The following is a 24,513-nucleotide window of genomic DNA, read 5'->3' on the forward strand; positions in this document are numbered from 1 at the left end:
TTAAACATATTATATATATTACTAGTTTTTGTCTGTTCAATTTCTGATCACTAAATGTCCCTGTACAGTGTCTGTAGGAGGGCACACAGTGGGTTGATCTCTGCTGAGAGATACAGACCCAGGAAGTGTCTTCATGAGATGTGAGGGCCAGCTCTGTGCTTACTGTGAGGGCCAGCTCTGTGCTTACTCACAGACATGCCTCCTGCTATGGAGAGGAATAGAGGAAATGTGAGCAGCACAAAGGGGCTGTTATCTGGCCAGAACTAGAGTCAACGCAAATAAAAGTGACAGGAACATGATCCTAATTAAATTGTGCGTAACATCTTTGGGTGTTTTTGTTTAAATTTTTCTTGGTGACAGTTACACTTTAACAAATGCAAATACCTTTAAATTTTTTTTCCCAAAAATTCCACATTCACACATGTAAGATTTGAAACAGTTGTTGGCACATTTCCATTGATTTTACATGTAGAAGCAAAGGATTAGCCCCATGTGGATCCGTGACAGTTCGAGCTGCTCATCCACAGCAGAAAATCCTGTCATCATTCACATTTTCTGTAACTTATTCTTGCATCTGTTTTCTTTTATGTAGTCTTAGATTAAAATCTCAGTTATTTTTTCCCCATAGAGTCAACTGGATGTGCCTTTCAAAGTTAAAGCAGGCCATATTGGTGAGTTAATCAATGTTCTGTTTTTCTGGAGCCCTAAAAGAAGTAATTTCCATTGAAGTATGTTAAAACCAGTAGTTAGGCAACCTCATACAAATCAAGGATTGTCCCAGAAAAACCTCATTCCATTGCTTGTGAATTTTGTGCTGTCTATTGTCTTTGAAACACTTCAGAGAAGGCTTATTGTCTCGGTTGACTGTGGACTTTTTTCAACAACCTTCTTCAAAAAGTGTGGCAGCCTCACCACATATAGAGTATTTCAAGTGACAAGTGCGCTCTTCCCTTATTTATTTCTACACTTACCAGATGGTTACCAAGCTTTCTTATCTAAAAAAAAAAAAAAACAGATGTGTCAGCTGAATGTGGTCCTGGAAGATGAAAATATTAAAATTTTGTCTTAAAAACATAAAATAATTTATAACTAGTTGATCAGTACACAACACGTAATATATTTAGCGATATAGATGAACAAGAGGACGTATTTAAACAACGTATATTTCTCATCAGGTAATGCTTCAGGTAATGCTTCATCAAGGTATGACGGGAGAAGGTGGAGCCCCATCTTTTAATCCCCTGTTACACAATCACATTAAAACACATAACAGGTATTGAAAAACACATATAGTATGCAAGTGATTATCTCTATATACATCTATCCTCCCTAATGTATACAAACAAAGAAATACATAAAAACCATATGATGGAAAGGAAGACAAATTATTCCGCTCATTTAGACATAATATTCCAAGTGCCCCAGTACGAATAATACATAATAGATTTAACAGTCATTTAGTATGGGGATCAACACTTCTACCGATAACATTCTGTATTCTCTTTAACCCCTTAAGGACTTAGCCCTTTTTCACCTTAAGGACTCGGACGTTTTTTGCAATTCTGACCACTGTCACTTTAAACATTAATAACTCTGGAATGCTTCTAGTTATCATTCTTATTCTGAGATCTTTTTTTCGTGACATATTCTACTTTAACTTAGTGGTAACATTTTGTGGTAACTTGCATCCTTTCTTGGTGAAAAATCCCAAATTTTGATGAAAAATTTGAAAATTTTGCATTTTTCTAACTTTGAAGCTCTCTGCTTGTAAGGAAAATGTATATTCCAATTTTTTTTTTAATTCACATTTCCAATATGTCTACTTTATGTTTGCATCATAAAATTGACATGTTTTTACTTTTGGAAGACACCAGAGGGCTTCAAAGTTCAGCAGCAATTTTCCAATTTTTCACAAAATTTTGAAACTCGCTTTTTTTCAGGGACCAGTTCAGGTTTGAAGTGGATTTGAAGGATCTTCATATTAGAAATACCCCACAAATTACCCCATTATAAAAATTACACCCCCAAAAGTATTCAAAATTACATTCAGTCAGTGTTTTAACCCTTTAGGTGTTTCACAGCAATAGCAGCAAAGTGAAGGAGAAAATTCACAATCTTCATTTTTTACACTCGCATGTTCTTGTAGACCCAATTTTTGAATTTTTACAAGGGGTAAAAGGAGAAAATGTATACTTATATTTGTAGCCCAATTTCTCTTGAGTAGGGACATACCTCATATGTCTATGTAAAGTGTTTGGCGGGCGCAGTAGAGGGCTCAGAAGCGAAGGAGCGACAAGGGGATTTTGGAGAGTACGTTTTTATGAAATGGTTTTTGGGGGGCATGTTGCATTTAGGAAGTCCCTATGGTGCCAGAACAGCAAAAAAAAAAAACACATGGCATACCATTTTGGAAACTAGACCCCTTGAGGAACGTAACGAGGAATAAAGTGAGCCTTAATACCCCACAGGTGTTTCACGACTTTTGCATACGTAAAAAAAAAAAAAAATTCACAAAAATGTGTTTCCCCCCAAATTTCACATTTTTGCAAGGGTTAATAGCAGAAAATACCCCCCAAAATTTGTAACCCCATCTCTTCTGAGTATGGAGGTACCCCATAAGTTGGCCTGAAGTGCACTATGGGCGAACTACAATGCTCAGAAGAGAAGGAGTCATACTTGGCTTTTTGAGACCAAATTTTGCTCGGGGGCATGTCGCATTAAGGAAGCCCCTATGGTGCCAGGACAGCAAAAAAAAACACATGGCATACCATTTTGGAAACTGGACCCCTCGGTGAACATAGCAAGGGGTTAAGTGAACCTTTATACCCCACAGGTGTTTCACGACTTTTGCATATGTAAAAAAATATATATATTTTTTTGCCTAAAATGTGTGTGTTCCCAAAAATTTTACATTTTTAAAAAGGGTAAAGGCAGAAAATACCCCCCAAAATTTGTAACACAATTTCTCCCGAGTATGGCGATACCCCATATGTGACCCTAAACTGTTGCCTTGAAATACGACAGGGCTCCAAAGTGAGAGCGCCATGCACATTTGAGGCCTAAATTAGGCATTGCATAGGGGTGGACAAAGGGGTATTCTATGCCAGTGATTCCCAAACAGGGTGCCTCCAGCTGTTGTAAAACTCCCAGCATGCTTGGACAGTCAACGGCTGTCCGGCAATACTGGGAGTAGTTGTTTTGCAACAGCTGGAGGCTCCATTTTGGAAACAGTGGCGTACCAGACGTTTGTCATTTTTATTGGGGAGGGGGGCTGTGTAGGGGTATGTGTATATGTAGTGTTTTTTACTTTTAATTTTATTTTTTGGTAGTGTAGTGTAGTGTTTTTAGGGTACAGTCGCACGGGCGGGGGTTCACAGTAGTTTCTCGCTGGCAGTTTGAGCTGCGGCAGAAAATTTGACGCAGCTCAAACTTGCAGCCGGATACTTACTGTAAACCTCCGCCCATGTGAGTGTACCCTGTACGTTCACATTGGGGGGGAACATCCAGCTGTTGCAAAACTACAACTCCCAGCATGCGCTGACAGACTGTACATGCTGAGAGTTTTAGTTTTGCAACAGCTGTAGGCACACTGGTTATGTATCATTGAGTTTGTGACCTTACTCAGTGTTTCACAACCAGTGTGCCTCCAGCTGTTGCAAAACTACAACTCCCAGCATATACGGTGCATGCTGGGAGTTGTAGTTTGCAACAGCTGGAGGATACACCAGTCGTGAAACAATGAGTTAGGTAAAAAAAACTCTGAGTTTCACAACCAGTGTGCCTTCAGCTGTTGCAAAACTACAACTCTCAGCAGTCACCGACAGCCAATTGCCATTGCCACCTCACCCCTGCAGGCTCTGGCTGTCTCTGCAGGCTCTGCTGTCTCTGACGGCCCCGATCAGCCAGTAATTCCGGGTCACTGGAGACCAGATTGACCCGGAATCGCCGCAGATCGCTGGACTGAATTGTCCAGCGATCTGCGGCCATCGCCGACATGGGGGGGGCATAATGACGCCCCTGGGCGATATGCCGGGATGCCTGCTGAACGATTTCAGCAGGCATCCGGCTCCGGTCCCCAACCGGCTAGCGGTGGGGACCGGAATTCCAACGGGCGTATGGATACGCCCTGCGTCCTTAAGGACTCGGAATGCAGGGCGTATCCATACGCCCTGCGTCCTGAAGAGGTTAAACCTAAGAGCCGCAAACAACTGATATTATTATGTATATCTTTCATGTGGGAAATAAATGTAGGCAATCTTTTTCCTGTACGTAGAGAAAAGATGTGTTCCCTACTCCTGTGAAATAATGCTTTAATAGTTTTGCCTATATTAAAATGTTGTCACTGACAAAATAATGCATAGACCGCAAAATTGGTTCGATGAATAAGAAAATCCTTCACTTCATGAGAAAATGTATGCAGCGGACGGTATGTATATATTTGCAAAGAACTTTTCAAGGGACATATTACTAAGAGATGCACTAACTCAGAGGTCCCAAACTGGTGGCCCTCCAGATGTTGCAAAACTTCAACTCCCAGCATGCCTGGACATGCCCAGACAGCCATTTGCTGCAGCTATCTGCTGTCGGGAATGCTCGGAGTTGAAGTTTTGCAACATCTTCAGGCCACCAGTTTGAGACCCCTACACTAACTGGATACAGGCTTGGACTGCCCAAAGGTAATATTTGCTGCAAACATTTTGGGAGATTTATGAAAACCTTTGTAGAAGAAAAGTTGACCAATTGCCCATATCAACCAATTAGATTGCCCCTTTTAATTTTAGAAAGGCCACTGAGAAATAAGAAGCAATCTGGTTGGTTGTTATGGGCAACTGGTCAACTTTTCCTCTACACAGATTTTGATAAATCTCCCTCAATCTTTGCAGAAAATATTACCTTTGGGCAACCAAGGCCTGTATCCAGTTAGTGCATATCTTAGTAATATGCCCCTTGACAAGCTGATCCCTTTTGATTTTTCATTCTCCTAAAAGAAGAATGAAAATAATGTAACTTCAGAAAGGTCAGTATCTGAAAGCATTAGATGCCAGTTTTTCTGATTTACCTTTTTTATGACATCTGATATCGAATTATATTGAAAAGTTAAAAAAAAGGTCCTATTGTTAGACTGTTTTTGTCTGCGTCTGCCAAAAATGATCTACCTCCTATTCTTAGTTCTCGCCCTATTAAAAGCATCCGCTATAAGATGTTGTTCTTACCCTCTCTGTCTCAGGTGGTCTATTAAGTCTCATGACTGCTTTAAAAAACTATTGTAACTAGAATTATCACAACGTATCGCACTAACTGGCCATCAGGCAATGATCATATCACATGGGAAGGCCTCTAGCTGGTGAGCTTAGTAATTAATAGATTTGAAGAAGCTGTTTTTCTGTTGCATGCCACCTGTAAATTGTCTTCATGTCAACTTAATGATAAATCTAGACACTGTACCTAACTATCCCCAAAGTTTGCAGTAAATTGCATATTTAAGATATTATTAATTTAACCCTTTAACAACAAGCGCCGTAAATGTACGGCGCTGCAAAGTGTCACTTCGCACACAGTGCCGAACATTTATGGCGCTGCATTCCTTGATCACCTTGTCTCCGGACACTGCGATCAGTATGGGATGACTGCTGATATCTATCTGCAGCCATCCCAGCATATTGCCTGATCACCGTGATTCACCAATCAATTCTGACCGGTGAATCACGGATTTTCCGGGCTGATCGGGTCTCGGGTGACCCGATAGCCCGGAAAATAGGGATGATCGGATCTGTCAGAGACAGCCCCAATCATCCTAAAGGATAGGAGCGAGGTGGCAGGGGTGCCACCTCCTCCTATGCCAGGACTGACCGGCAAATCACCGTACAGAGGCGGGGGGAGGGGGGGGGGGGTCAAAGTTGAGATCCCCGCTCTGCCCTCCCCTGGGCAAAAAGCTGCAGAGGCAGCAGTATGCAGGCGGCAGTGGCGGAGACAGAGGCAGCAGTGAAGATCTGGTTAGTGATCTTAACTGCTGCCTTGTAGTTTCACAACTACAACTCCCAGCATGCCCAGATAGCCAAAGGCTGTCTGGGCATGCTGGGAGTTTTAGTTTTGCAACATCTGGAGGGCTACAATTTGGAGACCACTGTATAGTGGTTTCCAAACTATGCACTTCCAGATGTTGCAAAACTACAACTCCCAGCATGCGGGTGACCTAAGTGCTCTCTGATGACACGTGTCTAGGGAACCGCCCAGTTTAGAAGCAAATCCCCATAGCAAACCTCTTCCCGAGACACGTGTCATCAGAGAGCACTTAGACAGAAAAGAACAACCTTAACTTTAGAAGCTCATAAGTACTGAAAGGATTAAGATTTTTTTTAATAGAAGTAATTTACAAATCTGTTTAACTTTCTGGAGCCAGTTGATCTATAAAAAAAAAAGTTTTTTCCTGGATAACCCCTTTAACTAACTTCTTCCATTGCGGAAGAGAGGGCAGCTTGGGATCCATCCATCGTAGGGCTCTTTCTTTCCTGGCCATGAACAACACTTCATGAAGGAAAATTCTAATTTGGTGCTGCCAAGATTCCTCTGGAAACATTCCAAAACGACATATCAGAGGGTCTAGCGGGACTGGGATGGAGATGAGAGAGGACAGAAAATCGGCGATACCCTGACAGTACATCTGAAGGAAGGGAGATTGCCACATCATATGCCAAAAATCAGCCCTAGGGGAATGACAGGCATCGGAAGGCACCCGCCCCATTCTAAAAAGTCCCGCAGAGCACTTTACATCCACATATGGGTTATTTCCATAAGAAATTGTTTTAAATGCGGGGGCGTGGCTTGGCGCCGACGGTGATGGCCGCACATTAGGAGGGCTCCTGCTCTGCTGGCCATAAAGGAGCTTTAAATCCACAAAGGTGACCCTGCTTTCAGATGGGGAAGAATTCCCAACGTGCACGAAACCCCTCCGCACCCGCCCGGCTGACTTTATCTACCTCCGGAGGCATACCACGCTACTTTTAGCCGTCCCCGGCCTCAGCTTCTTCCTCCCTCACCGCCATTACGGGACCTGCGCTGGGCCTGCGCTCCCGTTCCGGCGCTCACCCAGTGCTACCCACGGAGGATCTCTCTGCTTACCACCTGCCGAAGACGCCAGGGACGCCTGCGCTCCTACTGCCGGTGACTGCAGCTGCTGTGACTGAGCCTGTGACCTCGCTTCAGCCGTCGGGGAGCAGCGCTACTGACCCTGCTCCGGATCTCCTGCCTGCTGCTGCGGCCCCTGTTGTGGGCTCTTCTCCTACTCTGGAACTGTTGCCTGTGGCGGTGAGTGCTGCTGGGGGACCTGTATTAACGGCAGATTCCCCCCCTAACCCCGCTCTGCAGCTGTCCCTGGTGGGCTCCTCTCCCTTGTCGCTGGGTGGACCTGCTGGGGCTCCATCTTGGGCCTCCTTGGTGGGGGGCCGGCCTTCTCCAGCAAGTTCTCTGCCGTGCTCAGCTGCTCACTACTGCTCGGCCTCCCACTCCCCTACACAAGTGGGACCTGCCTCTGTTCCCCCAGCCCATTCTCCTATTACCCCTCTGGACCCTCGAGCTGCCTGCTATACCCCCTCACGTTCCCCTAAGCCACAGAGGTCCAGGCAAGCTGCCATGCAGACCTCCATACCAGCTTCTGGGGCACTCCATCTGTCTCCTAAGGGGACCCCTCGCTCTCAACCTGGGCCGGTAGCACCACCGGGGCCGACCCCAGCCCTCCTGTCCTGGGACTTGGCATCTGACTCTGATTTACCCTGCTCGGGCCTGTCTGTGCATTCCTCTGCTCTCCCTGATTTGAGCCAGCTCCTTTCCCAAATTCCTACTAAGGAGGACTTCCGCTCTCTTATTGCTGAGGTTAAGGAAGCCTGCCGAGCGGAGATCTCCTCTATGCGACAGGACCTCCAGCATGTCTCTGACCGAGTGGATGGATTGGAAGATGCTCATGATCACACCAGAGAGTATATTACCCAGCTCCACTCTACCATTGCTTCTCAGAAGGACTTCCTTGGGGATCTCCATGCCCATGTTGAGGATCTGGACAATAGAGGGAGGCGTAACAACATTAGGGTGCGAGGGCTGCCGGAAGCTGCACGTGAGGAGGACCTTTTTGCCACCCTGGAAACCATTTTTAACCTGATACTTGGCGAACCCCCCTCCCATAGGATCAAACTGGACAGAGCTCACAGGGCGCTTCGTCCTAAATCTGCCTCTGGGATGTTATTTGCTGTGTGCATGATTTCCAAGTTAAAGAAGCTATAATGGCTAAGGCTAGGTCCCTGAGACATTTTGACTTCAATGGGGCTCCTCTTCAACTTTTTCAGGACTTGTCCTGGTTAACCCTCAGGAAGCGACGACTGCTCCAACCCCTCCTGGAGGTCCTACGCTCTCATCAGGTGCCGTATAGGTGGAATTTTCCATTTGGGCTCCATGCCCGCAGAGATGGACGCTCCGCTGTTTTACGCTCCTTTTCTGACCTTCAAGCCTTCTGCTCCACCTTGAAATTGCCTGTGCCTCAGTTGGAAGATTGGGACCTGATGTCTCCCCCTCCACCTTTGCCTCCTGTGTGGCAACCAGTCCGAGCTCGCCGGTCTGGTTCTCAGCGGAAGTCTTCACCACCCGCCCTGGGGGCCCCGACTCGGGCTCCCCCCTGAGTTTCTGACTGGGACGTTGTATTTTTTTCTCAATACTTTTTGATTAGGGGTTCTTGCTGGACTCTGACTGTCCCCTGATTGACGGAGATTATCCCCTCCGAGCGGTTGACATTTGTTCTAGTTTTATATTGTCCCCATCATTATAGTACAGTTGCATTTTTTGGTCACCTGTGGTTCTTATTCATATGTGTTTTTTCTGCAATGGCCTCAAAGTTGGGCACCTACCTTTTTGGTGGTGGTTTTCCAGTTGGCTCCTTCCATTTCCCCTCCTGAGGCCATAGTTATGGATCGCTCATGCTTTGGTTCATGGTCCACATTGATGGTCCTGGCCTCCGCATTGGCTTCCTGGTCAATGGTTTATTTTACTATTATCTGTTGTACTTTATTTGTTTGTTTGTTTGTCTGGTATCTGTTTGGTCTTTCGTCGGTCTGTTTGTCTTTGTGTTTTCTCTTGATTTGGTGTTGTTTTCTGTTGGTCTTCTGTTGTCTTGTGTGTCCTTTTCCCTTTTTTTTCTCCCGCCTTAGATTCCCTTCTCCTGTCCGTATAGTTGCTGGTCCCTGCTCTTTTCCAGTCCCCATTGAGGTTTTGGTGCTGCCCGGTGTATCCTACCAGGTTGTTCTTGTGAGTATGCTTCTTTTTGGCTGTTTCTTTTTCTTCACTCACCCGCCATGGTCAGGTGTGTCTCCCTGAATGTTAAGGGGCTTAATTCCCCCACTAAGCGACGCCTACTTCAAAGGGAGTTGGTTGGTTTACATGCTGATATAGTTTTCCTTCAGGAGACGCACTTCGACCATTCTGGGTCCTTCCAATTTCTTCAACACCTGTTCCCCCAGTCTTACTCAGCTACCACGAGTAGGAAAACAGCGGGGGTGGCTATCCTGGTCTCTAGGTCCTGCTCGCTTCAAGTTTCTTCTTCTCTCTCTGACCCTATGGGACGATATGTAATCTTAGAGGGTACTCTGGGAGGGGTCCCCCTTTTGCTCTGTAATGTCTATGCGCCTAAAACTTCGCAAATCCCTTTCCTGCGTAGGGTTTTTGCTAAACTCCAGAGGTATCCCCCATCTGCATGGTTAGTGGGCGGTGACTTCAACCTCATTTTTTCCCCATCCTTGGACCGCCATTCTGTTACTAGTGCTCCCCCTGCACCTGCGCAGCTGCGCCTGGCTTCGCTTTTTCGACGTCTCATACGTAACTCCTCGCTCTACGATTTGTGGCGGATTGGCCATCCGACGGAGCGCTCTTTTAGTTTTTACTCACATCCCCACAAATTGCATACTCGTATTGATTATTTTTTTGGGAATCTCCCTATGGTGTGCATGCTCTCTGATACTTCTCTAGATCCTATCTCCTGGTCTGACCACTGTCCAGTTCTTCTCTCTTTTTCTTCTACCCCTTCCTCTCTGAGATCCTGTCATTGGAGGATGAACGACTCTCTTCTTAAAACCTTACCTTCCCGTGAATCGATTCAGCAGTGTATTTCCGACTACTTTACCACTAATGACGGCTCTGTATCCTCTCAGGCTATCCTTTGGGAAGCTCACAAATCGGTGATCCGGGGCCTTTGCATTGCTCTGGGTGCCGGTCTCAAGCGGAGCACTCTGAATCGATCTCGGGAACTTCGTATGGAGATTGCTCGACTGGAGCGACCTGGCTCTCCATAAAGTTGAGAGGCAATTGCTTTATGCTAGGCAGCGTTTCTATGAGAAGGGTAACAAGGCCCACACTATGCTGGCGAGACGGTTGCGTGACCGGGCTGCTGCTCAATCCCCCTCAGCTTTGAAGGACCCTGCTTGGGTGCTTCATTACCACCCTGCTGATATCTCTCGTCTGTTTGTTGACTATTACACTAATCTTTACTCACTTCCTTCCCAGCTGCCATCCGACCCGGGGAGAGAGTGGCGGCCCTAGATGCCTATCTTTCTCAATGTGGATTGCCCTCTCTTTCAGGGGCAGACCGGGATGCTCTTAATGCTCCTATTACTGGAGAGGAGATCTCTGAGGTCCTTAAATCTCTCCCCTCTGGTCGCTCCCCTGGGCCGGATGGCTTCCCTTACCTGTACTATAAAACATTTTCATCTTTGTTAGTGCCTAAACTTGTCCCCCTTTTCAATTCCTTTCTAGACGGAGAAACGATCCCGCAGTCTTTCTTGCACTCCCTTATCACCCTCATACCCAAGCCTGGTAAGGATCCTCACGATTGTTCGAGTTACCGGCCCATTGCCCTCCTTTACTCTGACCTTAAGTTTTTTTTCTAAGGTTTTGGCAGTTAGACTATGCTCCTTCCTCCCGGCCCTTGTTCATAAGGACCAGGTTGGATTTATCCCTTGTCGCCAGGGTGGAGACAACACTAGGAGGGTAGTGGACCTGATTGATTTGATCAATCGGAGATCTGAACAGGCATTAATTCTTAGTCTTGATGCTGAGAAGGCTTTTGATAGGCTTGGGTGGCCGTTCCTTTTTGCTACCTTACAGAAATTTGGGATTTCGGGGAGGTTTTTGACTGCACTGCGGGGTCTCTACTCCTCCCCTACAGCTTCACTTAAACTTCCTCACTCGCCATCTCCTACTTTTTCTTTGTTTAATGGGACTCGTCAGGGTTGCCCGTTATCCCCGCTGATCTTTGCACTCTGTATTGAACACTTGGCTGCCATGATCAGGGGCGATCCGGACATAACTGGTATTTCCTTACATGATAGGGAGTTCAAGGTTTGTTTATTTGCTGATGATGTCCTTCTTACGCTTTCTCGACCTCTACTGTCTCTTCCTTCTCTCTATAGGGTCCTGCATGACTATGGGGTGGTTTCTGGCTACAAGGTAAATCTTTCTAAGTCAGAGGCTCTTCCTCTTAACCTTCCCCCTCATCTTTCTACTCTTTTACGCTCTAACTTTTCTTTTCGGTGGTCTCCCTCTGCTATTAAATACCTTGGGGTCTGGATCTCCTCTCACTATTCCTCACTATACTCTACCAACTATCTCCCCCTATTCAGGGATCTCCGTGCCCTTATGGAAAAATGGCACTCGCAATATATTTCTTTTTTTGGCCGCATTGCCGCGGTGAAAATGACTGTTCTTCCGAAACTCCTCTACTTTTTTGAAACCCTGCCAGTTCGGGTCCCGCTGTCGGCCCTGCGCTCCCTACAGGTGGCTATTTTTCGGTTCATTTGGGACGGTAAAAGGCATCGGCTACCGATGTCCGTGATGTTGGCTGGGCGGGCGTTTGGGGGTCTGGCGGTCCCGGATGTAGTGAAGTATTACTGGGCTGCCCATTTGCGCCATCTCGCGGCGTGGTCCACCTATCATGCCTACAGCCGCTGGATGGAAATAGAGAAGCTGTGGTTGGCGCCTGTCCACCCTAACGCTCTCCTTTGGACTCTTCCTGCCTCTGCTCCTACTCTCTCCCCTCTCCTGGGTCCTATGGCATTTTCTAAATATGTGTGGAATTACTGTTCTGTCAAATTTAAATTACTGTCTCCCTCTTCCCCTCTTCAATCTTTCCTTTATCATCCTAGTTTTCCCCCTGGCCGGACCTCTCTTATGGTAAGGGAATGGGGGTCTAGAGGCCTTTTTTGCTGGGCAGATGTAGTTGACCCTTTGATGCGTACCCTCTTGCCCTTCTCTCAGTTACAGTCTCGTTGGGATCTCCCCTCGTCTGAGCTTTTTCATTATTCACAGCTACAACACTTTATGTCCTCCATGCTGGGTGCGCTAGTGGTGTCTTCCCCTACGGGGTTTGAACGGCTGTGTCGTGGTGGACCTCAGGCGAGGGGGCTTCTCTCCGATATTTATTCCTTGCTAATCCAACCTCAGTAGGGAGTCCTGGTATCTCATCGCTATATGTCTCGCTGGGAGGAGGCGCTTAATACTACTATCACTCTCCCTCAATGGAAGATAATATGGGAGCGGGCCTCTAGGGCATCTATATGTACGGCTTATAAGGAGACTCAATATAAACTACTTATGGGTTGGTACCATACTCCAGAGTTATTGAATAGGCTGAATCCCGATATCCCCCCCCCCAGTGCTGGCGTTGTGGGGTGGGTTTCGACACACTGTTTCATGTTTTCTGGTCCTGCCCTCTTATCACGGGGTACTGGGAGTTAGTGAGTCGTTTGGTATCAGATGTTCTTGGAGTCTCAGTCCCTCCTGACCCTCAGGTCTACCTCTTGCACCTTTCACACTCTGCTCTGCCCAAGAAACTGTTTAAACTGGCTATGCATATGTTCTTGGCAGCTAAGACACTTGTTGCTAAATGCTGGAAGAGGACTCTTCCTCCCTCTGAATCGGACCTACTCTCCCGAATATGTGATATACGCTCTTTAGAATACCTCAATGCCTCTTTGATTAATACTATCCCTGCCTTTCTTTCAGTCTGGGAACCATGGGACCGTTTCTCTGACAGGCAACCTCCCTGAGGCGGTACTGACATTTTCCTCCCCCCCCCCTCTTTCCCCTCCCTCCTTGTTCCCCCTCCCCCCCCCTTTTTTTTCTTTTTTTTCTTTGTTGTCTGTTGTTTGTTTGTTTTTGTTTGTTGTTTGTTCGAGGTTCTGTTGTCCTTGTCTCCTTCTTGTCGTTGTTTCTGTCTTCTCTCTTTGTCTTCGTGTTGTAGAGTCTTAGTTCTCTCTTTGAGTATTTGGCTATAAACCTATGTTCATTCACTACAGTCTTTATGGTTTATCTGGGGTTGGGGCTAGTTGTATTGGACTACAACTGTTTCTGAATGCTCTGGTCTCTATCTTAGCTTGTCATTTGCCTTGATGTGATCGCTCTGGGCATTGCCCCAGATTATGCTTTGATTGTGTTTTACTAACTTTCTGTTTTTTATGTGAAAATCTTTAATAAAAATTACAGTTGAGAAGAAAAAAATAAATAAAATAAAAATAAATATTGTTTTAAACATTTTGGGGGCTTTTTCTCCTATTACCCCTTGTAAAAATGAAAAATTTGGGGTAACACCAGCATTTTAGTGAAAAATTATTTTCATTCTCACGTCCAACTTTAGCGAAAATTTGTCAATCACCTGTGGGGTGTTAAAGGGGTACTCCGGCACTAAGACATCTTATCCCCTATCCAAAGGAAAGGGGATAAGATGCCTGATCACGGGGGTCTACAGCGGCGGGACGCAGCACCCCGTTAGAATCAGTTCACTCCGGGTCTGATTACTGCCGATCACGGGGGCCGGAGCATTCTTCAATGCAAGCCTATGGGAGGGGGCGTGACAGCTATCTAAGTATATAAGATGTCTTAGCGCCAGAGTACCCCTTTAAGGCTCACTGTACCCTTTGTTATGTTCCTTGAGGGGTGTAGTTTCCCAAATGGTGTGCCATGTGGAGTTTTTTTTGCTTTTATGGCACCATGGGGGCTTCCTAAATGCGACATGCCCCCCCCAACAACCATTTGAGCAAAATTCGCTCTCCAAAATCCCATTGTCACTCCTTCCCTTCTGAGCCCTCTAGAGCACTTTACATCCACATATGAGGTATTTCCTTACTCGAGAGAAATAGGGTTACACATTTTGGAGGACATTTTTACTTATTACAGCCTTTGGCTGTCCAGGCATGCTGGGAGTTGTAGTTTTGCAACACCTGGAGGCACCCTGGTTGGGAAACACTGCTTTAAGGGGTGCAGTTTTTATATGTTATTAATGCTTAAAGTGACGACAGTGGTCAGATGTGAAAAAACGGCTGCATCCTTAAGGTCAAAATGGGCTGCATCCTTAAGGGGTTAAGAGATTAATTAAAATAACTGTCCTTCGCTCCCCATCCACACCACTAGAACATTGTCTATGAACCTTGTCCAGTGTTTTATGTATTGATATAGCACTTCAGAGGCTATAAATATACATTTCTTCCCACTTTGCTAGAAACTGGATAGAGAGCATGGAGGTGCCAGTGCATTGGGCATACCAAGTCTCACCACTATATTTCCCCCTCATGTCAGCGGGCTAGATTATACCTTGGCACTTTGTTTCTGGAAGTGCTGTGAGAATGGTTTTAGAAAAATCAGGGAAAATTAAGGCTGTATAGAATATATGTGCAAAGCATTGAAATCTGTATTAGAGCATAATGCATTCAGTTTTGAGGAGACCTGGTATGCCCAATGCACTGGCATGATGATGAGCATGCCAGTTGCACCCACGCTCTTTCTTGTTTCTAGCCATGTGGGAAGATTTATTTATTTATAGCCATCTGAATCACTATTCTTAATACATAAACCACTGTGAAAGGTTTATAGACAATGTTCTAGTGGTGTAAACAGGGGATTATGGACAGCACACCTTAAATAACACCTTAAACATGCAATTTACCGCAAACTTTCAGGGTAGTGAGGTATAGTATATATCATTAAGTGGACATGAAGACAGTTTACAGAAATCAAACGTCCACAATTTTTTTTATTATACTACACCAGCTACCATCCTTCCCATGTGATGCAACCATTGCCTTATGGCCAATTTTTGCAACTACGTGGTAATAATTCTACATACAATAGCTTTTTTTTTTAAGCAGCCATGTGACTTTATGGACCGCTTAAGGCAGAAAGGGTATGAAGAATAAATTATAGCGGAAGCTTTTAATAGAGTGAGAACTAAGGATAGGAAGGAGTCCATTTTGGCAGATGTAGGCAAAAACAGTAGGGCATTTTCTTTTTCATATACCGTAAATCAATATCAGATGTCATAAAAAGAAAAAAACTTGCGTCTAATAATTACATACTGACCTTTCTAAAGTTACAAGTAAACCTTGAAATCTAAGGGATGATCTTGTCAAGAGACGCATTACTAAAAGATGCACTAACAGGATAAAGGCCCAACGGTAACTGTTGCTGCAATCTTGTTTATTTTGCAAATATACCACCCACTGCATACAAATAGGGGCATTTCTCATGAGGTAAAGGATTTTATTACTAGCTGATCAGGTTTTTCGGTGTATGCATTACTATGTCCGTGCCAATATTTTTATATAGGCAAAACTATTAGGGCATTCTTTCAGAGGATTAGGAAAAGGATCACCTACTCTTATTTCCCACATAAAAGATATACATAATATTTCTCAGTGGTTTGGGGTTCCTAGGTTTACAGAAAATACTGAATGTTATCAGTGGAAGTATTGATCGCCATACTTAACTACTGCACGTTGAATCGTCCTGGATTATTTTTATAAGGCACTTGGAATATTGGGTCTAACTGACCGGAAAAATTTGTTTTCTTTTGAGATAGACAAAAATATATCTGAATACAGGAAGGGTAGTTGTATATTGGGATAATCAGTTACACTATATTTGTATTTTTCTATATCTGTTATATGTTTTAATGCACTCTCTGATCTGTAAGTGGGTAACGGGTTAAAAGTGGTGCTCCACAGGGGTGTGTGAAAAAAAAAAAAAAACTACTTGTCCAAGGGACTAAAGCAGAACACAATCTATTTGTCCCTCAAGAAACTCCACTTGTCCTGGTAGATAAAATAATTTCAACCAAAATAGTACGATTCACCCCACTAGACCACCAGGGATGGATAGAAGATTCCTTTAGACACTGCTGTCAACTTTAACAGGGGTGATCTAATGGTTTAATAGCTGGCCATGGCGATCACAGCATGCCAGGCTATAAGTGGCGGGAGAGCTGTAGCTAGCTAGCTCCTTTTACACCCGAGGCAAGCCCAGAAAATTGTGCCCCCCCCCCCCCCCCCAATCTGACCCCTAGAACTCCAATTTTTCCATACACAGGGATGGATGAGGGTAATCTTATGTGCCGTGATCTGTAGTTTTTATCGGAACCATTTATTATCGGAACTTTTATTAGGAAAGGGGCTTATTCACATATATACGCACTTCTTAAAATATTTTAATCACTATTTTTCAGTCGTCATAGGGACTTCATAGGAGTCTTTTGATTGGAAACCACTGAACAACGCTGTGTTACTGGGGGGTGGGGTCTGCTTCTCCAGATTATGTGGTGCATTTTATTTACTCAATTTTATGTGTCTGAGCAGCGGCACCCGGCTACTAAAATCAGCTGGGGGCGCCGACCCCTCCATACACCCTGAGCGCCGGTGTGAGGTGCAGACTTGCATCGGCTTCCTGCGCCTCACACCGGCATTGAAGAAAAATAAGTGGGAAGTCGGTCTGTCCCTGCTTGCCCGATACAGGGCTAAATCTATGAAAAAAATCACCTGCCCGGCGCCCGGAACTACATGTCCCGGGCGTCGTGTGATAGGATTTCCACATCCCTGGCTCCACCTTCTCCTGTCATACCTTGATGAAACATCACCTGATGTGAAAGTGTGTTGTTTGAATATGTACTCTTGTCCATGTATACCGCTGTGAGCAATAATTAAAAGAAGCTGAATCTCCTGAGTGCTATGTATTTCTTCTGATCAAGTAATGTACAAATCTGCTGTCTCTCTGCACAAGAGCACTGTAAGTAGCTTTTCAGCTGACCTCATGGGTTTAGGTGGTGCCAGTCCTAAAGTGTTTCTGTCTTTTCTGTGTCTAGAAAATAATCCATTCTGTGTTTATGTAGGCAAACTTGATCTTAAGATTCCTTGGAAAAATCTATATACTCAACCAGTGGAGGCAGTTTTGGATGGCGTTTACCTACTCATAGTACCTATTGCAAGTAAGTTATTGTTTCTTTCTATGTACATTTTTTTTTTTTTTGTAACAAATGCAACTCCAAATTAAAATAAATCAACCAGGATGCCTTGTGGAGTTATGGTGAGCATGGTAAAATATATAAACATACATTTAGGTTTTTATTTTTACCACTTTTGGTTGGATATCTCCTTTAATCTTTGCCTTTTGGATCCTCCATTCCAGTGCTTTCCGTAGTGAGCAGTATTAGGGTACATTGACGCCTACAGTGTTGCAGATTTGATGCTGTGTAAATCCTGGTATGTGTGATTGTACCCTTAAAGGGGAATATGCTCTATCAATAGAGCATGTGCAAGATGCTGTAAGTAAATGTCAACTACTGGCACTGCACCCTGAATGATGGAGAAGCACCATGTTATTACATTGATTTACAATGAATTTAACATGCAAATGTTCTCAGGGTGTTAGGCATGGACTGATATGTTTCACTGAACACCTTACAGAGCTGAGACCGGTAATCATAATTGATTTCTCTTAAAAGCCAAGTATCAGAAATGTGTTCACTACTCTTAAGCATAACTGTATACAAAGCAAATACACCCAAAGTTTTCATACCCTCGCAGAAATGTTAAAATTTTTGCAATGCTTTTTTTTTTTTTTTTTTAATCAGATATTTTTTTTATTAAACTCCTTTTTCATTTCAAACAAGAGTACAACACAGAAACAAACCGTGTGACTCACATTCTACAGAGGCCGCACAATTGGCAGAGCGACCCAGCCAAGTAAAGAAATTGCAATAGCGATAGTAGTCATCCTGAATCTTCAGTAGCATTATATATATAATGGTGATATCGAATACTGCACACGTGACTCACAGAAAAGAAAAAAGAAAAAAAAAGGGGGGAAAACTAAAAAGAGGGAAGAAAACAAAAAAAGGGGGGGGGGAATAAAAAAATACATGAGCACAAAAAACAAACAAAAAGGGGATTATATCCCCATAATAAACAGTGCAGTCAAAAATAACAGAGCGCAGTCTCCTGATGTACCGCCCGACCAGCCAACCAAGATAAGGAGCTATAAAAATATGGCACGAAATAACAGGTAGGCATCAATAATGACAACATCGGGAGGCACCAGTCAGTGTAGGAGAAATAGCGACACATTTCGAAATAGACAATACAGGTAAGGAGACTATCCCATGAAGCCAGACTACAAAAAGAGAGACAAGAAGAGAGGCCAGAAGGAAAAAGGGAAGAGACTTACACCACACAGAGGAGAGGGAGTCGGATGCACATCTATAGCCTCAGGTACACCAATGTACGAGTAAACCCCAAATAATAAACCCTGGCAAAGGAGCAACCCCGGCATAAAGGAACCTAACTATTACCAGCGGAGGAGAAGACCTGCATGGGGCCCCTACACAACCGCAGAAGGAGCTGGGAGGGTAATCCTGCAGTGTCTAGCCATGGTCCCCAGATTCGCTCAAACTTAGCCATGGCATTCCTCCTATTCAGGAACTCCTGCTGCGTCGGAGGGGCTGAGTGCGTCCAGTGTGATGCAATTTTTGCTCGCCTGGTACAAGATACGCTGGACACCCAAGAGGGAACTGCTATCCTCCAGAGTACCAGCTATGCACCCCAACACACAAGCAGCAGGAGTCAAGGGGACAGTTACTGAGTAGGCCCTAAGTATGATTGCCACTACACCCCTCCAAAACTCCTCCAACTCTCTGCATACCCAGAACATATGAAGGAGATCAGCATTATCAGCGGAGCATCGGGGACAGGAAGCATCAGCACGCCAACCTATTTTAAAGAGAAATGCTGGTGTCCGGTAGACCCTATGTATAAGGAATAGTTGAGAGAGACGAAGCGGCTCACTCAAGGACAAGAGAGGTACTCGCTCCACTGCTCATCAGAAATGGGTCCAACCTGCCCCACCCAACGATCCCTGACTGTCAGAGGAAAGGCGTCAAGATGTTTGTCGAGTAGCATGCTGTATGCCATAGAGATAGCACCCCTCTGGGTACCCACCCTCCCCGTATCCTGCAGCAGGCCATGCGAAGACAAGGTCAAAGGCGTCACCCTCCTCTGTTGATCGATAGCATGGCGCAATTGTAAGTATTGATAAAAAGCCCTGTGTGGGAGAGCAAACTTAGTCTGCAGATCCAGAAAAGATAGAATAGAGTCATCACCCAGCACATCAGACAGAGTATGAACGCCAGCCTCTCTCCACGGTGAAAATCCCTCCAACCGAAAGATTTCCGGAATGCGTGGATTCCTCCAGAGGGGAGTAAATGGGGTAAATCCCTGAACCTGCAATAGCGACTGAACAGCTTCCCATACTCTCTCCATTAACACCAGCGTAGGAGAACCGCGAATCGGCCCACCAGATTTGCCCACCTCAAGAGCCCCCAGGGGAGGAGAGAACCCAGTAATCAACTCCACCAATTTACCAGAGATTCCACAGCCATCAGCAACTCCCCACCCCTTAAAATGCTGCAACTGAGCTGCCAAAAAGTAAATATACGGGTTAGGTACAGCCAATCCCCCGTCCAATTTGCTCCGCTGAAGAGTCTCAAGTTTAATACGGGCACAACCCCTCTTCCAAATGAAAGACCGAAAAATTCTATTAATACGTTTGAAATATTCTGCGGGTATCCATACAGGTGAATTATGAAGGACATAAAGTAACTGGGGCATCAGTATCATCTTGATCAGGTTACAGCGCCCAACAACCGATAAGGGCAGACGGGACCATGCGTCAATCTTCCTCCTGAACCGAAGGAGAGGCAATAAATTGTCGGTGATATAATCGTGAATGCACGCCGTAACCTGAATTCCAAGGTATTTAAATCTGGATTCCACCTGTAGTGGAGTGGGAGGTAACAAGGCTGCTGGGGGAGGAGAGGACAGAAATAGAACCACAGACTTGCCCCAGTTGATTGACAATCCTGAAAATCTGCCATTAGTTGCAATGATAGACCTAATGGAATCTATGGAGGAAGCATAAATCTTAGTATAAAGCAATAAATCATCAGCGTATAGCGAGACACGTTCCTCACCATCACGCCGCGGGAACCCTTCAATATCCGCCGAGGACAGCAACAGGGACGCCAGGGGCTCAATCGCTATGGCGAAGAGCAAGGGAGACAGGGGGTATCCCTGTCTTGTCCCCCGACCGAGGCCGAAGGCACCCGAAAGACGACCATTAGCCCTCACTCTGGCACTGGGACCCGAATAAAGTAATTGCACCCAGCGCAGAAACTGGGAACCAAATCCCATTCTGCGCATGATGGCCCAAAGAAACTCCCACTCGACGCTGTCGAAAGCCTTCGCAGCGTTGAGTGAGATGACCGCCGCCCCCACGTCCCCCCCCCCCCCCTCTAGCCTGAAGATTGAGATGTAATCTACGTAGATTATGGGAGGTAGATCTATGGGGCATAAACCCAGACTGATCTGGGTGGATCAAACCCGAAACAACCTGGGATTTGCAATGCTTTTTAAAATATGACTGATATGAAAAGATAACTTTTATTTTAAGAATAATGATCATATGAAGCCAGTCATAGCTGTTTGGTTCCAGTCATAGCTGTTTGGTTTGTTTTTAAATCATAACAGAAATTACCCAGATTGCCCTGATAAAAAGTTTAGATACCCTTGAATGTATGACTTTGTTACAGACACAAGGTGACACACACAAGTTTAAGGGGTTATCAGGCAAAATATTTTTTTCTCAATAAGCCTAGAATGCTGGCTATTTAAAAAAAATAAAAATAAAATAAAAAAAACCTGGACTTGCCTCCCGATGCTCACTCCTGTGATCCCCTTCTTGCATCTGGGGCCCGACATGCAAAACTGAAACTCAGCTGATCGCTGGCCGCAGCAGTGTCCCATCTCAGCCATTGATTGGCTGAGTGGCAGCATGACAGATTGAGGGGTGCAGCGGTACGTAAGTCTGGGTTTATTTTTTCATGCTGGCATTCTGGGTTTAAAGAAAAAAGATTTTGGCTGGATAATCCCTTTAAAATGTTCATAGAAGGGGGGAGATTTATCAACCTGTGCGGAGAAAAAGTAGAGCAGTTGCCCATAGCAATCAATCAGATAAATTTTTTAAAAGATCCGGTTGCAATGGTAACAATTCCACTTTTCCTCTGGACAGGTTTTAATGTCTACAAATGAGTTTGTTAGCCCTTACATGGATGTACTGAGCAGGCTAGATACTGAGCCATGGGGAGCAAAAAAGAACATTCAAAAAACCTGCATAACAAGGTGGTGTAAATTTATAATGATATAAAAGGAATTGAAAGATTTTAAAGTTTTTGTCATGTCAGTCAGTTTATTAACTCTTTTAGAAGTGGAACATCTCTTGAGACCTAGGTAAGGTGAATAACTCAACAAATGTGAATAAGCTCAAAAAAAATACACATGAACCTACTTGGTGATTACTGTAAACATAAAAAATACAAAAGTCCATAAATGATGATTTTTAGAAATAAAGCCCCACAAATTCCGCCACACAAATACTTTTTCAGGGGCTTTACCATAGATTTTGAGATAAAATGAGTGATGCTTTTACAAAGCACAATTCATCTCTCATCAAACAAGCCTTCATATTGGTCTGTAGGTGGAAAATTGACAGAGTTATGGCTCTTACAAGAGCAGGAGGAAAATGGGAAACTGGAACAATTGAAGAGTATGCCTACTTTTGAACAAGGGTCATTTTTGGCCTGTTACTCATGTGTTCTTTAAAGGGGTACTCCGGTGAAAACCTTTTTTCTTTTAAATCAACTGGTGGCAGAAAGTTAAACATATTTGTAAATTACTTCTATTAAAAAATCTTAATCCTTCCAGTACTTATTAGCTGCTGAATGCTACAGAGGAAATTCCTTTCTTTTTGGAACACTGATGACATCACGAGCACAGTACTCTCTGCTGACATCTCTGTCCATTTTAGCAAGCATGCATAGCAGATGCATAGCAGATGTATGCTAAGGGCAGCATTGTGGCTCAGTGGTTTGCACTGCTGCCTTGCAGTGCTGGGGACTTGAGTTCAAATCCCACTATGGACAACAATAAATTAAGTGTTATTATTATTATTATTATTATTATTATTATTATAATAACGTCAGCAGAGAGATGCGTAGATTTGACAAATCCAATTACAACTTAATTTAATGTAACCCTATTTTATTTTCTGAAAGTCAGCAGTATTTTATCTTGTTTCATTTCATACACATTATAGGTATAAAATATGATGCAGAGAAAGAACAAAAACAGTTCTTGGAAGCCAGACAACGGGAACTACTGCGCATTGAAGAGGCTAAACAAAAAGTGGCTGATCAGGGTAAGGAGAAATTCTTACTTGGACGACTTTTCATAAAATTGTTTTATGTTTAAATGACAAGAAACTGGAATCTATCATGTTTTCGTCTCTAGACCGTATATTATACCTGCATATAGGGAGTTCTTCTCAGGGTTGTTCAACTCTTTACCCCATTAATACCATTATTTTATTTTAATTGTTTTAGAAAAGCCTAAAGGAGAAAAGCAGGATACCTTTGCAGAGAAGTTAGTAACTCAGGTTATTAAGAATCTTCAATTGAAGATATCCAACATTCATATCCGATATGAAGATGATGTAAGTAAAAGATTTATTAAGATTTTAAAAGGATTTATTAAGGCTATAGACAATTTTGTGGCAGGTTAAAAAAATGGCACATAATATTGACTGGCTCAATTTCTCATACCGTGTGTACCATGTAATAAAAATTTTTACTTAATATGATGCCTTTTTTGATAAAAAAAAAAAAAAAATTACTTTATTGTGCATATGCTTACTAAAGAAGTATACATATAAAAAGCTCTTAAAGAGGCACTGTCATTATGAAAAACATTTATATTTTGTCGTACTATTGATAAGATTAATTTTTTAAATATACATTTTATTTAAACAAATTTCATTTTTACTACAAAATGTAAATAGCCGCCACTAGGGGTCATCTGTCTTTATCAGACAGACTACTCTGTATTTTGCAGCATACTGAAAACCGGCCGTAAAGTGTGTTTGTATGCAGTATAGGAGCTCAATACTGCAGACTTCAGCTGTTCCTAAACTGCAACTTCCATGATGGGAGTTGTAGTTTTGCAACAGCTGGGGGTACAATCTTTGTAAAACAGTTTTTTAGAGCTGTGTATTCTCCAGCTGTGTACCTCCAGCTCTTGCAAAACTACAGACAAAGGATGTGTGGGTATGCTGGGAGTTGTATACTTTCAACAGCTAAATACAACACTGCTCTAACACAGTGTTTTACAAACACTGCAGCTCCAGCTGTTGCAAAACTACAACTCCCAGCATGCCCGGACAGCCAAAGCTTTCTCTGACTCCTGAATGACAAAGAATCTGATCAGACATTCAGGAGTCTGTGAAAGCAGAATGAAACACATAATGACAGCTATGTTGATTAGCATTCAGCTTTACTAGGAACAGATAGAACATGTATGCATAAAAACTAGTGTGCAGTGATTTGCAGACTGCCAGGCTGCTTCCAGACTCGGAGCAGATGAGTCATCTACAGTGAGGGAGAGAGACGGACACGCCCCCTCCACAAGGCAAGAAGACAAAGCAAGTGATCAAGATATAAATGATATTTGTTAGGGATATATAGGTTCTAGACGCATAAATTATATGTACATGATCAGGATTAGGTACTGAGTAACATGTCACTTTTTTTTTTTTTTGGGCACTATGACAGGTACGCTTTAAAGGCAATGTGTCATGAGAAAATTACCTATTGTTTAAGTTTTCATGTCACCTTTATTTTTAAATATTTAGTGATTATTTTTAATTTTGTATGACACTACTTTTTTTTACCAACACAGCTCTGTAGAGAACACTCTTCTGCATTCTCATTATTGTCTCAGGCAGGATTACAATGAAATGTAACCACTATATATAATATAAATTGCACTGTACATCATACATACATTTCACTGTAGGTGATGGCCACAGGTCACAAAGCTGTCACATGACTACACAACTCCCATAGGAGTCAGTTAGTCAGCTCTAGACTACAGGTTCATATGGCCGTTCTGGTGGTTATTTCTGTATGGCATTAAAGGAAGCTCAGGCATGTTGGCTGCAAATATAAACCTGTACAGAAAATAGAACATCTACCAGCAGAAAATAAAAACATTGAAAAAATATGTATGAGCTTTTAATTTGTACAAAAGTTAAAGTTGGTACATTCCCTTTTAC

The 24,513-nt window shown here is 43.8% G+C and overlaps 1 protein-coding gene across 2 annotated transcripts in view; it reads left to right on the top strand.

The window, feature by feature from the left end:
* VPS13A (vacuolar protein sorting 13 homolog A) overlaps positions 1 to 24,513 on the top strand; it is a 350,725-nt gene that overhangs the window by 58,582 nt on the left and 267,630 nt on the right. For both annotated transcript variants that reach the window (XM_056523518.1, XM_056523526.1), the window contains exons 3-6: positions 629 to 671; positions 17,186 to 17,281; positions 22,501 to 22,602; positions 22,787 to 22,896. In XM_056523518.1, coding sequence (XP_056379493.1) covers positions 629 to 671; positions 17,186 to 17,281; positions 22,501 to 22,602; positions 22,787 to 22,896 — 351 coding nt within the window. The remainder of the gene's footprint in view (positions 1 to 628; positions 672 to 17,185; positions 17,282 to 22,500; positions 22,603 to 22,786; positions 22,897 to 24,513) is intronic.

The sequence above is a fragment of the Hyla sarda genome, chromosome 1, assembly GCF_029499605.1.
Source record: "Hyla sarda isolate aHylSar1 chromosome 1, aHylSar1.hap1, whole genome shotgun sequence".
Lineage (NCBI taxonomy): Eukaryota > Metazoa > Chordata > Amphibia > Anura > Hylidae > Hyla > Hyla sarda.